The sequence below is a fragment of the Anticarsia gemmatalis genome, chromosome 25 (assembly GCF_050436995.1).
Source record: "Anticarsia gemmatalis isolate Benzon Research Colony breed Stoneville strain chromosome 25, ilAntGemm2 primary, whole genome shotgun sequence".
Classification (NCBI taxonomy): domain Eukaryota; kingdom Metazoa; phylum Arthropoda; class Insecta; order Lepidoptera; family Erebidae; genus Anticarsia; species Anticarsia gemmatalis.
The window spans coordinates 6,242,379-6,265,266 of NC_134769.1; the positions used below are offsets into that span (position 1 = coordinate 6,242,379).

A 22,888-nucleotide genomic window follows, 5' to 3' on the forward strand; every position below is an offset into this window, starting at 1 on the left:
CTATCATTGGCCCGAATACATCTATTGCAGATGATTAAGGTGGCGTCAGGTAGAATTAGTGCACTTTCGTTTGTTGCTGAAAAGGCCTATGCCTATACCTACATTACTAGATTCTGCCCGACTTCTTACGCGTGAAAGGATTTCCCACAGCAAAAGTATCCTATCATTTTTTTCACAAATCATTAACATCCTCCCAGTTCTTCGTGAAAGAGTAACAACCATTGGAACATAATAATATCTACACCTAAGTGTGTGTATTTTCAAGAACAAAGTATTATTTATTATGTGCTTCAATTAAGATAGGTCGCACTCACAAGCCGCAATAAAACTATTGTTGTTTACCGGACGAAAATAAACATTAGAGATGAAACGGATAGCAGTTTGGCCGGATACCGGATACCGGATATTCGGCCTACCACCTGGCCGGATAGCCGGATATCCGGCCGCCGAATATTCGGCGGACCTTAGCCGTTTGGTGCAGCGCACACACACTTGGCGTAGGCGACGTGCGAACGACCGGGTGGCCTCGGTTTGATTCGGGTCTTTTCGTTGATGAGCGAAGTTAGCAATTCTTTCATTCATTGACTTATTGTGTCGATTGCAGTGCAGACACGTGCGTGACTTTAGGTTATTATTTCATTGTGCTATTGTTATTTGAAAATTTCAAGTTCTTAAGTCTTACTAAATAAAGTAAATAATTACTAAACAATTTTTTTTATCCAGACCTTTTTTTATTTCGGCCGGATAGACATCCGGCCGAATAGTAGTTATCCGGTATTCGGCCGGATAGTATTAAAGCCGCCGGATAGGCCGGATACCGGATAGTTACCGGATATCCGTTTCATCTCTAATAAACATCAAGGCCAGAATAAACACACAAATACCACTCATTAGAAATAGATCTATAATTTCGCTCCGCTATTCAATGGGTAGCGTGGCCGAGCGGTCTAAGGCGCTGGTTTAAGGCACCAGTCTCTTCGGAGGCGTGGGTTCGAATCCCACCGCTGCCATTATCTTTTTGTCATTTTATTTAACATAGTTATATTTTTTTTTAAGCTATTAATTATTTACAACGTTAATAACAGTTATTAAACACTGTACTTAATTGTTTAACGATTATTTAGTTACGTAGAATAATAGTATATATTACTATTATGAAAAATAAGAAAATGTTAATGATATTTACTTAATTACATTTTTGCAACACAATCTTACCATTAAGGGCAATTAACAAATCGTTACAATAACTAAGTACCAACAGAAAATAATTAATTCATTACATACGTCATAAGACTACTAAAAATAGCGCACATTGACTACAAAAACAGTGCGTAATCGTAACCGGCGCGGCGGTCATGTATGACAAGAGACAATTCAGGGAGGGTTTGTAAGGATCGTTTCAAGTGGAGTTTTTTGGTTTCTGTCTAAGTACCCTATGTTACATACATTTAGACCATGGGTTCCCTACCTTTCCTTAGTCCGGGACCACTTTTATATTATTTTTGTTAGCAGGGACCACTATATAAGTATATTAAAAATAAAATAATAGTAATAATCATCCTGAAAATTTTTAATCTTTAAATCATTCGCGGACCATATTTAGACTTCCACGGACCACTGGTTGGGAACCACTGATTTAGACTATTAAAATGAAAAATGACGTCACTATTATAATTCTTGCAGGCGCTTCTTCACATTTACCTAACAGTTTTTAAGCAATTAAAGAAAACAAATAGTGCCAATGGTGACGTCATTGTTGGTATATTGACGTAATCGCAATGGTTAAAAGTCAAGCTTTTTTTACCATTCTTATAACAGAATAATTTACTTCTCTTCACACATGATAATATATGTACTTATAATCCCAAATAATCTTTTCGAACGAACGAAGTCGAGGTATAGTAAAAGCCATATTTTGAGGTTAGTATATAGTATACTAGTTTTTATTATATTTATATATTATGGCGATTAGGACTTAGGCTAGACCTATAAATTTTATTAAGCTGCTCAAAGATAACGGACTGAGAAAAAGTATCTGCGTACAATATTATAGCAATATTTTCCGCATTACAGATTATTTGAGACTACCTTCTGACCGCGACTTCGTCTACGTGAAAAGATTTCCCGAGGGACAGGCGTTGATCTAGGTTATATATATGAGCTATCAGGGAGCTAAATTTCATTAAAATCCAGTAGTATTTTCGTCAAAGAGTAACAAACATCCATCTATACCTATATACTTTCGCATTTATAATATTAGTTGGATAGTAAGATATTAAAAAGACATAGATACCGAATTCTATCTATATTATTAAGAGAATAACAAAGTATATTAAATTACCTCATAGTAATAATCACAATTATTAATGTCCAATAGCAGAAATAGGTATTTTTACAAAAATATAACTTTGGATACGTATGACACTTTGCTATTACTTTGTGTAAAGGCGCAAAAAATACCTTCTTAAACATGTCATTGTGAACTAGCTTATAAAAACTTTTTTTGGGACTTGAACTATAGTCAACATCGTGTAAAAATAGTCCTACGCAATTTGAAGTAAACTATTATATTATTGTATGTATGTTTGTTTCATACATTTATTGAGGGCATGCCAAGTCACCAACCCGCACTTGGCCAGCGTGGTGGACTCAAGTCCTAACCCCTCCCTCATTACGGGAGGAGACCCTTGCCCAGCAGTGCAATAGCATTTTTTTGTCTTAAACCTTTCTCGTAATAAGACAATTTTACAAAAACTATAGATAAATTGTTTGAGTTGTTCTTGATTTTTGCGTTTTGATAAAGAACATAGGGAAACCCACTCAATTATTTATTGTATTATAAATAAATATGCCTTTTTGCCTGCCATCAGTATATAATCGTATAAGGAAATAACAAGTTGTTATGGGAAAGGACATGGCACACCATCATTCTATTTATTCTTATAGTGTTGGTTTGTAACGTCGACGAACATTTTATCTGCATTTTAGGTACCGGTCTACCAGAGTAAAAAGATAAATTATTTTTACTAAGTTATTATTCTATAAATAATTTTAATTTATAAAATAGCGAGTCATTGTTGTGGAAATATTCAATAATAAAATATTTAATAAGTATGAAGTACCTAATAACTTTCGGTTATTTTTCTCATAGCCGCAGGTAAAACGGTTTACGTAAAACACCCATTGAATCAATACGGCTAATCCGAATCGAGTTGTCCACTTAATATTAAATGGTGCTCTTTCATGCAACAAACATCACTGTGAATGACACACCACGTGGCCGGACTGACGAACACTATTGATTTTCATAATTTCATATTTATAACACGATTAGAAGAAAACATTCCAAATTATAAAAGAAATAAACCAAATATCTACACACAACATTCACTAACACTTGAGTTCTAGTAAAAAGCACGTTTTTACGCATTCCACTTGAATAAAAAAAACACACTACTCTACATAAGTCACTATTTCGTAATTCCACCGACTATGGCCACTCACCATTACATGGTCGGTGCAAATATCCATCCGCACTCAACGAAATCTGACGTCAAACTGGTGAAATTTCACAATTTTTTAAGTCCGCAAGCATTCGATTTTTGAAAACAGCTGTTTCCACACTAAGCTGACCTATCTACGGAGACGATTTTAATCGCTACGCGGTTCTTGTTGAAATGGCGAGTGTCGGTGTCAGAGGTCACTGTCGCGGTGCAATTTACTATTTAAAAACTTGCCGCGGCGTAACAAGCTCTTTTGCACTGAAACGGAACGTTGTCCTAGCTTTTATATTTCCTAGTAACGTCTTCAATCGCAGTAATATTGTCTAGATTCAATGTTATTTATAGAAAATAGTCGCCATTTTAGGTCGTCGCGACGCGTACCGCGCATGCGTGACTATAAGGGCAAGGGTAGGATTGAATACGATGTTGGAAAGTATGTTCTTATACGACGTCTTATAGTATATTAGCCGAAATAAGTACATAGCTATGTACACTTACTCGTATTACTTTCAACATTGTATTTGTACAGTTGTACGTTGTAGTTAGTCCGTAAACACATTGTGTTGACTCTCGATAAGTTTTGTACTTTTAATTTTATTGTATTTAAAAGTAGGTAGGTATAGTAAATTGTATAGGTATCTTCTATTGTATTCGCTAATTAAATATGACAAAACCTACGTTGCTGTGTAAGGTAATTTACTAACACAAAAAAATAAGCCAACCACAGAAGTTTTATTTGTTTTTGTGTAATAACTAAGTAAATAGGTACCTAATTATGAAACTTATGGTATCAGTAAATTATGTAGGTATACATAGAATATTATGTGTAGATATTAGAATGTTAGACGACATAGGTATGACAGAAAGATTAAAACACTAGGCTAGAAATCAGATGCAGAACCGACGAGTTCAAAGCACTGAGATCAATGATTTAGGTACAATAGGTAGGTACCTACAACACCAATTTAGGCATTACAGGCAATCACGAGGATTTTTTCGGCAGTATTTAACTACCTACCTACCTAATAATTAATAATTAAGCCCGACCTAAGATTCAAACCCAAACTATCCGTTAGCAAATCATTCAATCAATCAACCTAAAGTTATTAGACGAAAATGAATTGTTTTTAATTTTAATATCAGATGCATTAGGGCAAGGACAATCCACATTCAGTCTAGTAAAACCTTGCACGTGTCGGTTTCAAGGCAACTCGGGAACACGTGGTGCATACCCTTAGAAATTTTATATTGAAACTAGCTTCCGCCCGTGACTTCGTCCGCGTGAAAAGATTTCCCGTAGAAAAAAGTATCCTATGTGTGAATCTCGGTTAATCTGTCGGAAATCTAAGAACATACAATACAAACTTTCATCCTCTATTTTCGCCTTTGAGTTTTATATATCTATACTAATATTATAAAGCTGAAGAGTTTGTTTGTTTGTATGATTGTTTGTTCGAACACGCTAATCTCAGGAACTACTGGTCCGATTTGAAAAATTATTTCAGTGTTAGATAGCCCATTTATCGAGAAAGGCTATAGGCTATATACAAAAACGGGGAAAGTTTTGACCCATTCTCTCTTATGTGACGCAGGCGAGGTTCCGCGGGTCAGCTAGTAATAATATAATATAGATAGATAGATAGGTAGATATGAAACTATCTGAAACATTAGGTACTATGAAAATAACTAGAAAGGTAGTTATTACTTACGTAAATGCATTTTTTATATAGGCTGCAGTAGATGTTGATTTCGAATTGGTTCTATTTTTAAATTGTCATGTTGGTGACGTCCATCTTTAATTTATTAGGTCCTGTAATTTAGAAAAACACTTTTGTACTGTTTGTCTACGGTACCTACCTACCTACTGTGGTTTTTTATTGAAAGACTCACAAATTATCCAGACATTCGTCCTTTATTTTCGTGAATATAATTAGGTACCTATAATAACAGTTTACAAACAATAATTATCTTTTTTGCTAAACGTTGTTCATTATTATGTAAATTATATTTATTTAAACTATAAATTAAACAATGTCTACTTATAGTTTTTATAATAAATCATTTGTTTTTGTTGTATTACTCATACATACAATAGTTAGGTACTGATTACGCATATATCTACTTATTTAAACGTTATTCAAGTTCAAACTAGCATAAGAAATAAATATAAAATAATGTTATATTTAGCATGAATATAAAATGTCTAGGACATAAAAAACTACACTAACGTTATATTATATATAAGAACACAATACTTAACAAAAAGGTTTTATAAAACCAATACACCTTTAAAAATAGATAGGTACCTTCCTACCTACCTATGTATTTTTTAAGACTGAATAAAATTAAAGTAAACTTAGTAGTTACAACAACATCCTGTCCTGGCACAAGGAAATTTTGTTGTTTTTACAATCATATTGTTTCTATATTATGACTGTTTAAAATAATGAAAAAAAGAAAATATAAGCCGTTTATTACTATTTTCGAGCTATACCCGCCACAAACCAGCGAATCGTTCGAGGTAATGGTATTTATTTTTTGGCAGTTTATAGCTCGGAGAAATGATACTATCGCTATTTTCTCAACAATAGTTTTAAGTTATCATTGTGAGCCAACACTTTGGTTGAATAAAAGTACTTATTATACAAAAACTTACCTGCTTTCCATTATGTATCGCAAAAAATAACACGTCTCAATATCAATTTTACACTCATAAAAAATAACAACACAATATCACAAACTCATTTTAAATAAACTTAACTGTCACATTATTATGCATAAGTAGATAAAAACTACCCGCATTGTGGATTGATTTCGATTGTCAAATATTTTAAGTTGGCGCCTTGGCGGAATCAAGTTTAAAATAATTTTGATTGATTGATTCGAACTAAACCAGAGACAAAAGGCGGGCCACTTTTTTTTTCAAAATCCCATTTTCGCGCGAACTACTCGTCTAGTATTTTAAGAACAAACTAGCTAAATAGTTTGTCAAATCAATTTCAAAATGCAACCATGCATTGTTTTAGGACAATGGAGGTTAAACGATTGTTCTATTTTGAATAAGGATAAAGATTGATGTCCATTTAAACAATACCTATGGAACAAATTTGTATCGGTTAGGAATTCATTTAATTCAGTTTTAAATTATGATTAAGCACAGCTTATTCATATTAATATTTACTTCACGCCTCTTAGCTTTTTGATAACACAAAAAAAAATGTAGGTACGTAAAAAGTAGCCATTACCTTTGCTCTCCAAAATAACAAAGCAGATTATCTTTTATGAATAAACCGTAAAATGATTATGTCCACAACATTAAAAATGGTCTTCGAGATAAATTATTGCCTACCTTATTATCGTTACGCTTCCTAAATGTATATTAAAATAGCTATTACCTATATTTATTTTACCTTCGGCTATAATTATATTTATTTATTGTTCAGCAATTTTACTTTATTTTAACTTATTTTAAAGGCTTCTTTAATAAATAAATAAGTGCCTAGGAACAAACAATATTTTCACACTTAAATAGGTTTTGATAATTATCTACTAAAGACACGAGTTATATATTTTTCATTTATTTATAAATATCTAGAAAAACTAGCGTAAACATCATACCTATTATGAAACAAATGTAAAAAAGGACCATTAGGTAAGCTCCATTAAAAAATCGATTACAATCTAAAGTCATTCTGGTGCAACGAAAGAAATTAAAGTCGGAATTATGTTTTCGTGAATCTGCTTACAATGGTTTCATAATAAAAGCATAGTAGATACGCTGTATCTTGACCTACTTATGCGACGGTGCACCTAGCTCTCAATTTGCCAACTTGCGTAAACATGCAAATGAAAGGCACACCAAATTACATTGTGAAGGTTTTAGGAACATCAATGACTTGGCAACAAGCGCTGAGCCAACGTTTTTGTTTGAACAATTTATTTCACATTATGGACAAATCGCACGTATTAAAAGGGCCAATTCGCCAGTAGTCTGTCAAGGTTTTCTCATCGTTATTCGTTGAGTGTGACGGTGTCTATCAGTAATATAAAGGCGATAAGCTTTCACCTAATAATGGAAGCAAAATTTAACACTCAATATCTTTTAAAAAAATATAAACTAAAATTTCAATAAGCTCCTTTTATTGCTGCAAATTATTATCACAAAACTGAATACAGTAATATTTTTTTTATATTTTACCATTGTGTTTGGTAGAAATGGTAGACAACTCTTACGCTTGTAACATTAACGTCAAATGTCAATTTCATTTCATTGTCAAATCAAACATCAACGGCTGATATTTTTTAAATATTTCATCAAATGTTTATTAGGGCTTAAATTAATATAAATAATGGACACTAAAACCGCACAAAGCAGTCAAAGACACAGTAAGTATACACAACTTAAAATGTTAAAGAAATTTTCAATGGAAATCGCACGAAATAATTTTACACGTGTTTTTCAGGGTTTCTAAAGTTGTCTTTGAAGAAATCAAGATTAAAAGCGACACAGGAAACTAAGAAACTTAACCGCAGTTCCGATGTGATAATACTTGACGAATCTTTCGATAGATTGAGGTCGGATTTCCCTAAAATTGTAAGTAGCAATATAACAATTAAAATTAACTTATCCTCTAGTATACTTTATTCTTGATTAAGCTTCTACCCGTGACTACATCCGAGTCGATAAAATCTTCGTTTTGAAAGTATAGATAAGTTATTATTAGATTTATTATCTATCAGTGTCATAATTTTTTTACTTTGAAACTGTTTTAAAATTAACACATCCATATATAATTATCCTTGATGATATTCACCTTTATAATAGATTAATAGATAAGATATAAGATGTTTGAAGACTGGTCTTTATATTCCAAAGCAATGAAATATTGAAGTTAAATCTCACAGCTTTATTTTTCACTCAAAGTAGATATTAGGAAATTCTTAAGTATTGTTATCTTAATTAACCTAAAGTGTATATAAACCATCACTATATATAAAATAAAGCCGCCTTGTCTCCATCTTATTGATATAGATTCAAAATCTACTGAACAGATTATTATGCAGTTTTTACCGAACGATCAAGAGATTCCTTAGTCCTAGTGTATCATTTGTTACCTTAGTGGTGGACTTAAGGCTTGACACCTTTCTGAGTTACATGACCTTTGCCCAGCGGTGGTTAGATAATCTGTTTGTAACATTCTTGCCATCTCTTTGGTATTATATTTTTATACTTAAGACTATCCAAAGTGTCAGCATGTGACTTTATTGAGTAGATAAATGATTAAATTATGAACTTAAAAACTTATACTGACAATATTTCCTCAGCAGCTATTTAACATAGGTACCTACTTTTCATTACAACATTTATCAAATTTTTCACTAAAAACACTCCTACTGTAAAGTTCAGTTTAAAGAGTTAACAGTATAAATAGCTGCTGTCAACTTATTTGTTGTTTATTATAAAACATATTCTCTGCTTTACTTCTTTATCTGTATCTACCCATATGTGTTTGATCCGCATTTTTAGGATAATTTGAAACAAAAATATTCCAATGTCATGGTGTCATTGTGTGTTTGTAAATACAGTAGAATTTGGTTATTCTGACTCTCAAGGAATGGTGATATTATGTAGTAGTAACCAAAAGTCATACTAAACGAACAGGAAATTCTTTATTGTGATTCAATATTTACACCAATGAAGTCATGTAACATTGCTTAAAAATGGTTGTTGTTATTGTTATTTGCAAATTTGTTCTTATTATCAAGAACATTAACCAAAAATACAGTTTAGTCCACAATAAGTTGTGGACTACACTGTATTTCTTGTTTTACCTAAGGGGATAATTATAAATTTAACCCATTTATGTCCCACTGCTGTGCAAGGTTCTCTTCCCGTAGTGAGGGAGGGGTTAGGCCTTGAGTCCACCACTCTGACAAAGTGCGGGTTGGGGACTTAGCATAAATGTATTAAACAAATTTTTGGGCACGCAAGGTTTCCTTTCGATGTTTTCCTGCTCCGTTGGAGCATGTGATAATTATTTCTAATACACACATAATAGGCAATAGTATCACTAAAAAAGATAGCATAATAAACATATTCTTAAACCTGTGTCAGGAAGTGTGTAATTTGTGTTGTTTATATTTACAGATGCCATCAAATCAGAAGATGTACTCTCCGATAGTGATAAATGACTCCTGTGAACTCTCATTTGATGATGAACTGCCTAAAATAACACTGGCTTCTAAAGCACCCCCTAGTAGGAACGGAAATGTAAGTAATTTCATTCATGTGGTTCATTCATTTCATGGCTGTGGCAACCCTACGGTTAACAGCTGATTTGAATAGCTCCGTGTAATTTTTATTTAATAATTAGTATTTTTAAACATATTTATCAATAAAATACCAATTTCACACTTATTTATAGTTGGAATATCTGTATTACAACATATTTAGTTAACTTATATAGTATTTATTGTGTAAAAATTGTGTAGTGCAAATTTGGTGAGTAACAACTACCGGCAATCCGTTAAAAGTTTGTGAAAAGTTTATATTTTTCTGTATTTACGAGGATTCATTGTCGTCTTCTTAAAGGTAACGTAGTAACTTTAAATTAATAACTTATTTTATAAAGTTCTGCAGTGTAGTTGCACAAACAACTACACTTTAATATCTCGCAGAACAACATAACCTCCCATTGTTTGTTTGTGCCTTTTTAGGTGTTTTATTTGTCTTAACAGTTTCATTAGGTTAATTATTTAACATGATTATGACTCGCAAGGCCTTGGCTCGCCAGGAGGAGACCAAACTCCAAATGGCTTTGAGGGAACTTAAGGCCACCAAAGAGAGGTACAATCAACTCAGTGGTGAAAGAGACGACAATGAAAGGGAACTATTAGAGGTGCTTAGTAAAAACGATAAGATGAAAAAAGAAATGTCAAAGTTGCACTCACAGTACAGTCATGCCATAGACGACCGGGACAGGCTCCAACTCGTTGTTGACAGCTTTGATGAGTGTCGAAATGAATACATTTGCGCTCTGAACAGGATAACTTGCTTAGAACAACAACTACACAGAGCTAATAACAAGATATCGGACTTAGAGGAGTTAAATACCACCGTCATTGCCTCCACAAATCAAAGTTTATTCGACGAGTTGGTGGCCCCCGGCTTAGACAGTGCTTCAGTTAATAACCTTCACCCATCAGTTATTATTGATCTAACACGAGATGATGAGCCCATTAAACATCCTAAATCTGTGAGGGTTATTAGGTGTAGCAATAAAAAGTTTAAGAAATATATAAAAATTAAAAGATACATCACAAAGATGAAGAAACAAATAAAAAAACATAAATTCTTCATCAATTGTATGTCCTTAAACAGACACAGATTGCAACTTATTGACCAACTAAAAATGTATTCACTGGAGTTGGACAATGTCTCACTGCAATATCAAACAGACACAAGGGCTATGCAGTCTGAGATTGACCGACTCCATGAGTCACTAACATCCATCACCACTAAATATGAAATGGCTGCTAAACAGAGTAGGGAGCAAGTATTGGCAATAGGCAGACTGGTTAATTCCTGTAAGTGTGATAATGATAGTTCAATTACATTGTCAAATAACTCAAATTTCACGAGAACATCGCTGAACTATCAGCCAGAACCTGCTCCCTCCTCGCTGCCAATGATTAACACACCTCCCTCAACTCCTAATCCTCCTCAAACACATATTCCCACTCCTAGTTCTCCCATAATTAACAAAAAAAATAACATTACATTATTCAGTGATGAAATTGGTAAAGATCTAAGTTCATACATATTAAACACTAACATGGAGCATTCAATCACAAATTATTGTACTCCTAATTTACCTTATTGCAAAATACTAGATAGAATTGTTAATTCTAATTTCAACCAGGACACAACATTAATTATATTTGTTGGTAATAGGGGAAATGTAAACAGAAAGAAGTTTATTGACTATTTTGAATGTTTATCAAAACTGAATGTAAACAAAATTGTATTGTTTGCACTTCCCCTTAGTAAAGGTTTGCCACAGGAAGAACTTAATATTAGATCTAATTTAAATGTAATTATGCATAATCTGACATGCCAAATTAATGGTATTAATTATAATAAATTTCATTTTATTGACACTAACAGGATTGTTAGTAATTGCTTATACACGACCAAAGATAGTTATTATCTTTCTTATTATTGTAAAAGACAAATAGCAATTTCGCTATCCTATTTTATTTCTATTACAGCCAAGAACTTGGCTAAACAAGTTGCTTCTATTGAGCAACATAATATTGACATTTCAAATAACTTAGCCAGTAAATTGGCTAATAATTTTGACATTCCAAATAAAAATTATGACATGAATGTTGACATGACATGTAATTTAAATTAAATCATGAGACAAAAGAGGTAACCTCTTGCAATATAGATCCATCAATTGAAAAGTGCCCTAATATAATTAAGAAAAATAGAAATGTAATTAACCTGGTGCATCAGAACATTAGAGGAATTATGGGCAAAGAGCTAGAAATTGAATTGTTTATGAATTGTAATTGTATTGATATATTTTGCATTACTGAACATTGGCTAAAAAGCAATCAATTCATGTTCAACTTTAATAATCACCAGGTTGGCAGTTCATTCAGCAGGGAACATTCCATACATGGTGGTTCACTCATATTAATTAATAAACAGTTAAAGTACAAGGAACGCCATGATATTGTTTCTCTCTCTGTTGAACGGACTGCAGAAATAGCTTGTATAGAGGTAGAACAGTTTATTGTATTGAGTGTATACAGGCCTCCTTCTGCGTTGTATGATAGTTTTGAGAGTATTATGGAAGATGTTTTAAGTAAGGTAACAAATTTAAACAAATTTGTTATTATTTCTGGAGATTTTAATATAAATTTATTGGAGAATTCTAGTTTATGTATTAAAATTAAAGCTCTCTTTCAATCATACAATCTGAAGTACTTGTTTTTGGAGCCAACAAGAATAACTGCCACAACAGCCACATGTTTGGATAATATTTTCACTAATATCAAAATTAATGATAAGAAAATTATTAATCAATTAGATTCGGATCATTGTGGACAATTAATTTCATTTGATGCTAAGACTAAACATGTGGCTAAAAGAAAGATTACTATTGTTCCCAAAACCGTTAATCGTTTTGAAAGTTTTAAAAATAAATTAGCTTGTAGTCTTCCATTTCTAAAACATAATATTGATCCTAACAAGTTATATAATAATTTTTTTAAACTATTTTGTTCTGAATTTGATTCAGTATTTACTTCCAGAACGATTACGGTCCAAGACAGTGCTACCTTTAGTGAATGGGCTACTTTAGGTATACATAAGAGTAGAGCTAGGCTTTTTGAGCTATATGAAGAGAGAAATCATAATAGAAGTGAAGGATTTCAGACGTATGTTAAGAATTACTCAAAATTGTTTAGAATAGTTTGTAGAACTGCCAAGGCTCGCTACTTGAGTTCAAAGATTAAAAATAGTAATGATAAAATTAAAATGACTTGGAGTGTAATTAATAGTGAGACTGGAAGAGTAAGGGGCCACGATCGTGAATATTGCTTGAGTGTTGATAACAGAACCATTAGGGCGGATTCCGACGTAGCCCATGCTTTTGAAAAATTTTTCACAGACATTCCAGTCTCGACTACCCAATCTTTGAACTCATCACCCACTGTCGCTGAAAGCATTCTTAAAGAAAACGTTACTATGTGTAACACTACTTTTAGGTTTGACTATGTCTCGCATCAGGACATTATAAAAGTTTTTAATAGTATTAATGTAAAAAATACTGCAGATCTTTGGGGTAATTCAGTAGTCATTACAAAAGCTATTATTGATCTAGTTGCGCCCCAATTAGCTCTAATATTTAATAAGTGCGTAGATGGTGGTGTGTTTCCTGATCTAATGAAACATAGTAAAGTAATACCATTATTTAAGTCAGGTAGTACATCAGACCCCACTAACTTTAGACCTATTTCAGTACTGCCTACATTTAGTAAAATCTTTGAAAAATTAATATTCGATCAAATGCATTGTTTCTTTACTAAACACAATTTATTACATAGGAAACAATTTGGGTTCACAAGGGGTCGCTCCACTATCGATGCTGGTGTTGAGCTTGTGAACCACATCTTCGACGCCTGGGAGGACTCACACGATGCTCTCGGCATTTTCTGTGATTTGTCCAAGGCGTTCGACTGTGTCCCTCATGAAACATTGATCAGGAAATTACATCACTACGGTATACAACATTCGGCACTGAATCTTCTTATCTCGTATTTAGATAATAGGATTCAAAGGGTCGACGTTAACGGTAAGCGATCTGCGGGATCTGCGGTTAAAATGGGGGTGCCTCAAGGCTCAATACTCGGTCCTTTTTTGTTTCTAGTTTATATTAATGATTTACCACATCTTGTTAAGGATAGTCACGAGATAGTACTGTTCGCAGATGACACTTCATTATTGTTTAAACTTAAACGACAACAAACCACGCTTGACGACGTGAACATTGCTATCTCAAAGGTGGTACACTGGTTTGATGTTAACAATTTGCTTTTAAACGAGCAAAAAACTAAATGTATCAAATTTGTAACACCTAATGTCAAACCAGTGAAAACAGCAGTAAAGATGAAGGAAGATGTGTTGGACCTTGTGGATAATGCTAAATTTTTAGGCATTACAATAGATTGTAAGTTACAGTGGGGACCTCATATATCACAATTGGCGAATAGACTTAGTTCTGCAGCCTACGCGGTCAGAAAAATTCGTCAACCAGCTAGGTTAGTCTACTTCAGTTACTTCCATAGCGTCATGTCTTATGGAATTCTACTCTGGGGTAATGCTGCCGACACCCAAACCATCTTTGTGCTGCAGAAAAGGGCTATTCGTGCAATTTATAATTTAGGAAGTAGACATTCACTAAGGGAAAAATTCAAGGAAATTAATATAATGACAGTGGCAAGTCAATATATTTATGAAAACTTAATTTATGTACATAAAAATATCGCCCTTTTTAAAAAAAAGAGTGACATGCACAATATAAACACACGCAATAAAGACAAACTTGTTATCCCAGTCACTAGGCTCCAAAAAATAAATAAATCCTTCAGAGGTCAGTGTGTGCGATTCTACAATAAAATCCCGAGTGAAATTCAAAATTTAAGTCTCAATAAATTTAAGTTATTAGTTAAAAGTAATTTATGTCGTAAGGGATATTATACTATTAAAGATTATTTAGATGATAACAAAGCTTGGGACTGTGCTGCTTCTACCAAGTCTATTTCAAAATAATGTATTACAATTTGATATTATGACATTGTTATTAATTTATTATGACATTGTTATTAATTTGTTATATCTCATTATTATGACATTGTTATTAATTTGGAAATATTGACATTTAAAAAGAGCAAGCCGTGAGTTTCTTGCCGTTTCTTCTCACGAGCAACAGCTTTTCCGAAACGGTGGTAGATAAAAAATATTTTGACGATTTCAAATACTTGTTAAAGTTTATGAAATAAAGAATATTTGACTTTGACTTTGACTTTGACTTTGACTTCATGGACAATAAGGTCTTATTCGCATTAATGCTTAAAAAACGCCAGGGCTGCATTCAGTACAGACAGTATCAGTAAGGTCTGGAATCACTCCACAGAGAATCTGTGGTTTAAAAAATGCCAGATAAAGCAATAAGCTGATATGCGGTAAGCCAAGTAAGCAGAAAAATGTTGTCGCCGTAATATGTCTGTCAATTTGTTTGCTGTAACACTTCATTCATTCATTTCAGGTGTCATTCAACTGCTCACTTGAAGTTTCATCGCCCATCAAAGAATCACGTCCGAGCTCTGGTGGCTGGTCACCAGCACAAAACATTATTACTGCAACACCAAGACACGAACCCACACCTTCAACTCCCAAGGACGTAGCAAACGAATCACAAGAGCAATGCTCTATTAAAAAAATACAACAATCACAAAAGAAACTGTTGAACGATTTGTACGGAGAGACATGGAAGTCAATTCCTAAATTATTCAAAGCAATATCAGCTAAATATGAGAATTATGACGCAGTTTCAAAGAAATTGCACTTCGATGATGATGGCAGTGACAAGGAAAATATAAGACATGATTTGAAGAAAAATAAAATGTTGTATTTGACTAATTCGGATACTAAACGTAGAGTAGACAATTCTACTTTAGATACGGATAAGAAGAGTAAGAAAAAGTTGTATACAGAGTTGATTCCTAGCACTCCTGAGGTGCCAAAAATTAAAGCGATTAAAGGTAGGAATGTGAATAGTACCACAAAGAAGAATAAAGTGAATAAAGCTATGAGTGTGACTGAAATGGTGGAAATAATGAAAAATGATGTTGATTTGTTGACGAAGAGGGTTGAAGACTTTGGTGTTACGCACACCCCTGATGTTGTGACACCTCGAGTTGAGTGCAAGAGGCTAAGCTTTCTCGCTTCTTTAGCAGGTAAGTAAAAAGTTTCTATAGATTTCACTAAATATTGTTAGGATTTAAATTTTATTCCTTGCTTATTGGCACTAGACGATCTTTAATTCGATAGATAAGCAATTAAAAAGAGTAAACTGTGAGTTTCTTAACATTTCTTCTTACAAGCATTTCCTTTTTCGAATTTGCGAATGTATGAGCTAAAGTTTATTTGTATTGAAATCTGTGGGTAAGCAACAAGCAAGATCGTTGACGGTGTATAGTGACGTCAATATTCGTATTTCTATAAAAATGTGTTTTGGACATTTCATAAAGAGTAGTTGATTTGACTATTAGTCGTAATACCCTACATATCTAATTCACAGACAATGTTCCATCCTGGCGGTGTCATCCAGAAGCGATTCAGTACAGGGACAATTACAAGAATCTCCGAGAACAATTGACTCGTAGACTGTACATAGAGTTTAATAAAGGTGTATTTGATAACGCAATGGATGCAGACATGCCTATATTGTGGGATACTAAACTTAGAACTACAGCTGGGTAAGCTTTTTTAGTATATATTTGAGCACGTAAAGCCGACGGTAGTGTTTGCAACAGCTACGCAGAGGTCTCGGGTTCAAACCTCAGGTTTGACCGAAAAATTATACCTGTTAACATATTTTCAGCGATTGCCCAGAGCTACGAAACTAGGGTTCGTATTTCGTTCGATTTAGGCTTTTTTTTAATTCGTATTTACATAATAATATGACGACTGGTTTTGGCGGTATTACAAACGATCTCCATTCCCGGGTAGGATAGTGCTATTGGTATTTAAAATTTTCATTAGAATCTTTTTAAAAGCAATCCGGTTCCTTAACTTTTTATTTTTATTTATTTAAAAACAAAAGTAAACAAAAATAGAACAGTTAAGGACAAAGACCTGTGCTCACACCTATGTATTATAGAAATGCACAACATTTATAGATAAGTAACATAGAAACAACATAGCACAACATAAAATGTAACTTATAAACAATACCTTTAAATCTAATAGAAACTGTACAACAATAGTTACCCCTTTTACATGGGGTTTATATTGTATACTAGCTGACCCGCGCAACTTCGCTTGCGTCACATAAGAGAATCATAATTTTCCCCGTTTTTGTAACATTTTTCACTGGTACTCTGCTCCTATTGGTCGTAGCGTGATGATATATAGCCTATAGCCTTCCTCGATAAATGGACTATCTAACACTGAAAGAATTTTTCAAATCGGACCAGTAGTTCCCGAGATTAGCGCGTTCAAACAAACAAACAAACAAACTCTTCAGCTTTATTATATTAGTATAGATATCTAATACACCTATCTCTACACCTTGGGGTATAACATGTTATATAATAAATTAATTAATATTTTCAGTACAACAACGAACCGTCTGATAAAGAACAGTCGTGGCGAGCGCATTCGCACGTCGAGCATCAAGTTGTCCAGCAAAGTGTTGGACGCGCCCGCACGCTTGCGGGACACACTCATACATGAACTGTGCCACGCCGCCACCTGGCTCTTGGACAACGAGCTAAGGGCTGGACACGGACCACTGTGGAATAAATGGTACTTTTATTGTATTGATACACCTGTCGGATGATTTGCGCCGGAAGGTTCGGTGTCAAACGCTAAATTAATTCAGACATTTTCGCGACAATAGCCCCCATTGCACACACTATCGCACGTTCTTACGAGCGTGCAGGATTACGCGCGCTCTTCGCTCGCGATGTCGCACTCATCTATCGCAGGCTTGACAGATGAGCGCGGCGCGTGGTCTTTCCTTTGCCCTTGCACGCGCGACTCTTGTTTCATGCACGATGTGTGAGTGTGTGTGTGTAAAGGGGACTATTGACGACATCAACATTGACGCTGATTTCTAAAAATCATCATGAGCAACAACTCTAGTTGTGAGGACATTCTTAAAATGCCTAACGTTTCGGCGCAGGTCGCACTCGCCGTGGTCGCAGGCTGACTGGAGCAGCCTGCGAACACGCATTTCACCTTACATTTGAAGGTAAAATGCGTGTTCGCATTAATTACCGTATTCTATTATACATTAAACATGCAACGCGAGAGTTTAAAAATTATGAGGACATTCTTAGTGGTACAGTCAACTTGGGTAATATTGAACGTGGGAATTTGAACTAGTTACGATATTTTTTTCATATGAAACCAACACAATTGATAAAGATTCATTTTAGTTTTGCAAACTTTTATCAATTCTTTTGGTTTCATATGAAAAAATAATCGAAACTAGTTCAAATTCCCACGTTCAATGTTACCCAAATGATTCAAAGTTACCCAAGTTGACTGTAATTGGTGCAATTGTTTGTATATTTTCAGGGCTAAACGGGCGTTACAAGTGTACCCTGAGCTGGGCGAGATATCTCGATGTCACGATATGGAGATACATTTTAAATACTCATACAAGTGCACTAAGTGTGGTTATAGGTAATTAACACTTTTATTTACTTTGTAATGCTATCCGTCCTGATTCCGTCCAAGCCTATTGTTTTATCTTGATAACAACGCCACCTGGTGGAATAATTCCATTTCAATTTGTCAAGCAATTTTCTAGAATAATTCAATATTTCAATATTTTTGATAAATGTGTACATACTTCAATATAATACGACCAGAAAATGCCACTTCCTTTACGTCATTCACACTAATACATATTTTTTTTTTTTTATCTAGCCTATTTCTGTGTCCCACTGCTGAGCAAAGGCCTCTCCCCTAGACTTCCAGTCCCCTCGGTCGCTTGCTGCTTTTTTTTTAAAAATAATAATACATTTTCATTTATTTGTGTATTTAAAATATTCGTAGCTTCAGTGAGTGAAATATCGTCAATATTTAGGTAGTTTTGCACCATGATACAGCATTATTTTCACCCTTCTTATTAAAGAATACAATTAAACTGACAAATACTTTATTTCCAGTGTCCAACGCCATTCTAAATCGATAGACGTCACGAAGAAATGTTGCGGCTATTGTAGAGGTACGTTTGAATTGATTCTCAACAAGAAGAACAAGGATGGAGTTATAGTTTCTACTCCTGCGAGAAAGGGAGCGACTAACGACTTCGCGTTGTTTGTTAAACTAAACTACGCTTTGCATAAAGAAGGAAGAACACATGCTCAAGTTATGAAGATATTAGGAGAACAATTCAAGGATAAAGGTAGTTGACGCTATTGATTCATTTGGCTATTCACCGCAGTCTATTTTCTTTCAAATCTTAGAAATGTCTGCCAGTTTCTTCATCAAAAGAAACAGCCAAAGTAAAGGGGTAAAATAAAACTGATAGTCAAATTTGTTTCTTAACGAATTGAAATAAATGTCAAATAGAAGGTAATGACTTTAGCTGTTATTTTAACTTCCTTTAGATGTGTATGAATAAACTGGCATTTAGTAGACTGTTAGCAGAGAACTTTTAACGAGCACATAAAGTTCGCGTTATATTCAATCAATGTAAATTATATGTTTATAATGTAATTGTATATAGTAAATTAGTTGTTTTATATAATATTTACAAAGGTTTGTATAGGTAAGTATTGTCTTTATGTTACAATTATGTATTTTAAGACTCATTGTACAGGTTACGATGAATTTTTGACTGATTACTTTTCTAGTACTTGCCTTACTATATAATGTTAATTTCAATCTTAATAAAAAGAAATGAATGCCTGAAATGTATAACGCGCATAACTTTTGAACAACAAAACCAAATTGTATAATGATATTTTTAATAATATGTTTGTAACGGGCGAGACAAGGTCTGTATGGGATTGATGGGATCTAATGCATTTTAAATAAGCAACTAACTTCCCATATTGTTCATTTATTTGTATGACTATACAGTAATTTATAGGGGCAAGTGCTGTACCTATGGACGGCTTTACCTGTGGACACCGTCAATTCTGAGAAATCAGGCAACTCTAAAATTATATATTGAACGCAGCCGTAAGGAATTGTCTATGGTTGACAGATTTGACATGTCAAAGTCTTTGATTTTGGTGTTGTTTTTGTTGTGGCGGCAAAAAAAGTTTTTCGACCCAAAAAGTAAGTATTTTAACTCATTTTGGTTAAATTTTACAGTGAAATTATTTCACGTAACCGATAGAATATATTTGCATTGGAATTTCTGTTGTTTATAGCATATTTTCTTGCCTTCAGCTACTGCCTAAATTAACTTACCCGCGAACTGGGATCCGTTATGTTTTTTGCTTACATATTTGTACCTATGGACTAATAAATGTGTGTACCTATGGACTGTCCACAGGTACAGTCGGGTATATGTACCTATGGACAGTCGAAGTGTATTAATTTTTATATCAATCTATTTAGTTGTCTTATTCTTTCTTACAGTGCCACGCAGTAAAACGGGTATAAAAAGAAAAGGCATATGCGCAGAGACCCTCAAAGAAGCTGTGAAAGAGGCAAAAGCAGGGAATTCTGTAAGAAAAGTTGCAGATAAGTTTAAAATTCCAAAATCAACCATTTTCAAATACTTAAAGCTCCATGAAGACACAGATTTCACAAATGAGTCTTTTGAGTTATTGAAAAATGACGTTAGGAAGGTATTTTCTTCAGAGGAAGAAGTGTTACTTTGTGAATATTTAAGAAAAGCTGCATTTTTACATATGGGTTTAACAACAAAGCAATGTAGAGAACTGGCGTACGAATATGCTGTATCTACAAAGAAAATAAATATACCGCAGAACTGGGAAAAATATAAAATGGCTGGGATTGGGTGGCTTCGTCATTTTCGACAGCGGTTTAAAGAGTTATCATTGCGTAAACCCGAGGCAACTAGTATAGCAAGAGCAACTAGTTTTAATAAGGCAAATGTAACAGCATTTTTCAATAATCTTGAATCTGTTATGAAGCGATATAACTTTGCACCAGGTTCGATTTATAATGTAGATGAAACTGGCTTATCTACAGTCCACAAGCCAGGTAGAGTGTTAGCTCCTAAAGAGATTCGCCAGCTGGGAAAAATGACATCAGGAGAACGAGGGGTAAATACAACATTGATAGCTTGTATCAATGCTGTTGGAAACTCCATACCGCCAGTATTCATCTTCCCAAGGGTTTTCTACAAAGATAACATGTTAAAAGGAGCTCCACCAGGTTCGCTGGGTGTGGCAAATCAGTCTGGATGGTCAACAGAGCCAATTTTTCGAAAGTTTCTTACGCATTTTATACAAATGGCCAAACCCAGTACGGACAATCCTGTTCTCCTAATAATGGATAATCACGAGACCCATATTTCCATAGAAATAATTGACAAAGCAAAAGAAAATGGAATCATCCTTTTGACACTACCTCCACATACATCGAATCGGTTGCAACCATTAGATCGAACAGTTTTTGGGCCATTTAAATCTCATTTTAGCCAAGCAGCTGATAGATGGATGCTCAATCATCCCGGTAAACCGATAACTATTTATGATATCGCAGAATTAGCAGGAGAAGCATATGGAGTCTCATTTTCACCGAAAAATATAGTGAAAGGGTTTGAAGTTTCTGGTATATATCCATACAACAGGGATATCTTTCCAGAAGAAGACTTCCTGTGCTCATTTGTAACAGATCGTCCAGAACCAAGCGAAAACATGATTGAAAGCTGTTCCATTAATGAACAAGAAGTGGGTGCTGCAAATAATTCCCAAGAATTACCGACTAGATTTTCTCCACAACCCCTTAACAGTCAAACTGCTATTCAAAACTATCCTGCTTCGCAGTCAACAACTGAACTCAAGAAAGTCCAAAAGAGTCCACTGAAAATTACCCCGGAGACTATACGTCCGTTTGGCAAAGCTGGTCCCCGCAAAGGTGCTGTACGAGGACGAAAACCTGGAAGAACAAGAATTTTAACCGACACGCCCGAGAAGGATGAAATACTAAAAGAGGCATTGAAAAGAGCCACTAAGAAGAAAATGATTAGGCAGAAGAGCCCAAAAATAACTGATGAAACCTCTTGTAGTAAAGATATTTCTCAAGCTAGTACTTCCAGAGAGAATGCTAGCTCCTCCTCAGCAAGTGAAATCCCTCTTGCAATTGCTAGTGGCTCAAAGATTTATAGTAAAAGGATCAAAATACTGAATGAAGAAAAATTATCTTTTGTTAAGTGCTTAAAATGTAAAATCTACGCCAAAGATAGCAAACAAATGCTTAAATGTAGCCAGTGTCATCATAATTATCACATTAAATGTATTCCACAGTCGCATATGCAAAATTTTGATTCTGACGACGAGGGTGACAGTTTTCTTTGTATGACTTGCTTTGTTTTAGACGATGATAGCTGTAGCGATGAATGTACTCTTAATTTGTTTGAACAATGTCGTGAAGCTTACAAATAATTATGATGTCAGTTTATATACGTTAGTTTATGTTCCTTTTAGAAGACTATTGTTATGTTTTATGTTTATTTTATGTAATTAAAGAATTCCGTCCCTAGGTACAACACTGTCCATAGGTACAATTTTGTTGTCCATAGGTACAATTGACTGATGAACCTGTGGACAAAACTGTATTTTTTAAGAAGAGTTAATTATTTTCATAACTGTGATTGATTGCAAAAAAATATTGTAGCCCTAGAAAGGTTAATTACTTAGTAATACATGTCATTTATTAAGTACTAATAAAACTGATTCTGTTAAGAATGAAAAATTTTTTTGTTCCAAATTCTGGAAAGTGTCCACATGTTCCGCACTTGCCCCTATATCTGTAGATTTGATGGTTTGCGAGCTAGCATTAATGTATTAATAATGATTGTACATATCATTAATATATTTTGTAAACATAATTAAAACAACATTTCAGAATTAAAGATTTATTTTTTTAA

General features: G+C 34.0%; 2 protein-coding genes and 1 non-coding gene across 8 annotated transcripts in view; 2 read left to right on the forward strand and 1 right to left on the reverse strand.

Moving 5' to 3' along the window:
• LOC142983825 (solute carrier family 41 member 1-like) overlaps window positions 1-6,313 on the reverse strand; it is a 120,889-nt gene extending 114,576 nt beyond the window's left edge. For 2 of the 5 annotated variants that reach the window (XM_076130926.1, XM_076130925.1), the window contains exon 1: window positions 3,505-3,841. Coding sequence is in view for 3 of the 5 variants with exons in the window: in XM_076130924.1 (XP_075987039.1) it covers window positions 5,213-5,222 (10 nt within the window). In the remaining 2 variants the exon portion in view is untranslated. Of the gene's footprint in view, window positions 1-3,504; window positions 3,842-5,212; window positions 5,314-6,159 lie in introns of those variants that run through there. The other 3 variants (XM_076130924.1, XM_076130923.1, XM_076130928.1) reach the window with 3 other exon arrangements.
• TRNAL-AAG (transfer RNA leucine (anticodon AAG)) lies at window positions 929-1,010 on the forward strand. Its single transcript has one exon. It is a non-coding gene; the product is annotated as a tRNA-Leu (tRNA).
• Window positions 6,314-7,751: 1,438 nt separating the features above from the next.
• Window positions 7,752-22,811, forward strand: LOC142983794 (uncharacterized). Of its 2 annotated transcripts, XM_076130857.1 has the most exons (10): window positions 7,752-7,889; window positions 7,967-8,097; window positions 9,652-9,774; window positions 15,344-16,034; window positions 16,379-16,556; window positions 17,416-17,607; window positions 18,385-18,492; window positions 18,981-19,219; window positions 19,900-20,100; window positions 20,407-22,811. In XM_076130857.1, exons 1-10 carry the CDS (start codon window positions 7,853-7,855, stop codon window positions 22,401-22,403), a joined length of 3,897 nt encoding a protein of 1,298 aa, XP_075986972.1. In that variant the 5' UTR covers window positions 7,752-7,852; the 3' UTR covers window positions 22,404-22,811. The 2 variants fall into 2 exon arrangements, with proteins under 2 accessions (XP_075986972.1, XP_075986973.1); XM_076130858.1 differs by lacking the exon at window positions 20,407-22,811 and having other exon boundaries at window positions 19,910-20,094.
• The last annotated feature ends 77 nt before the right edge of the window (window positions 22,812-22,888 follow it).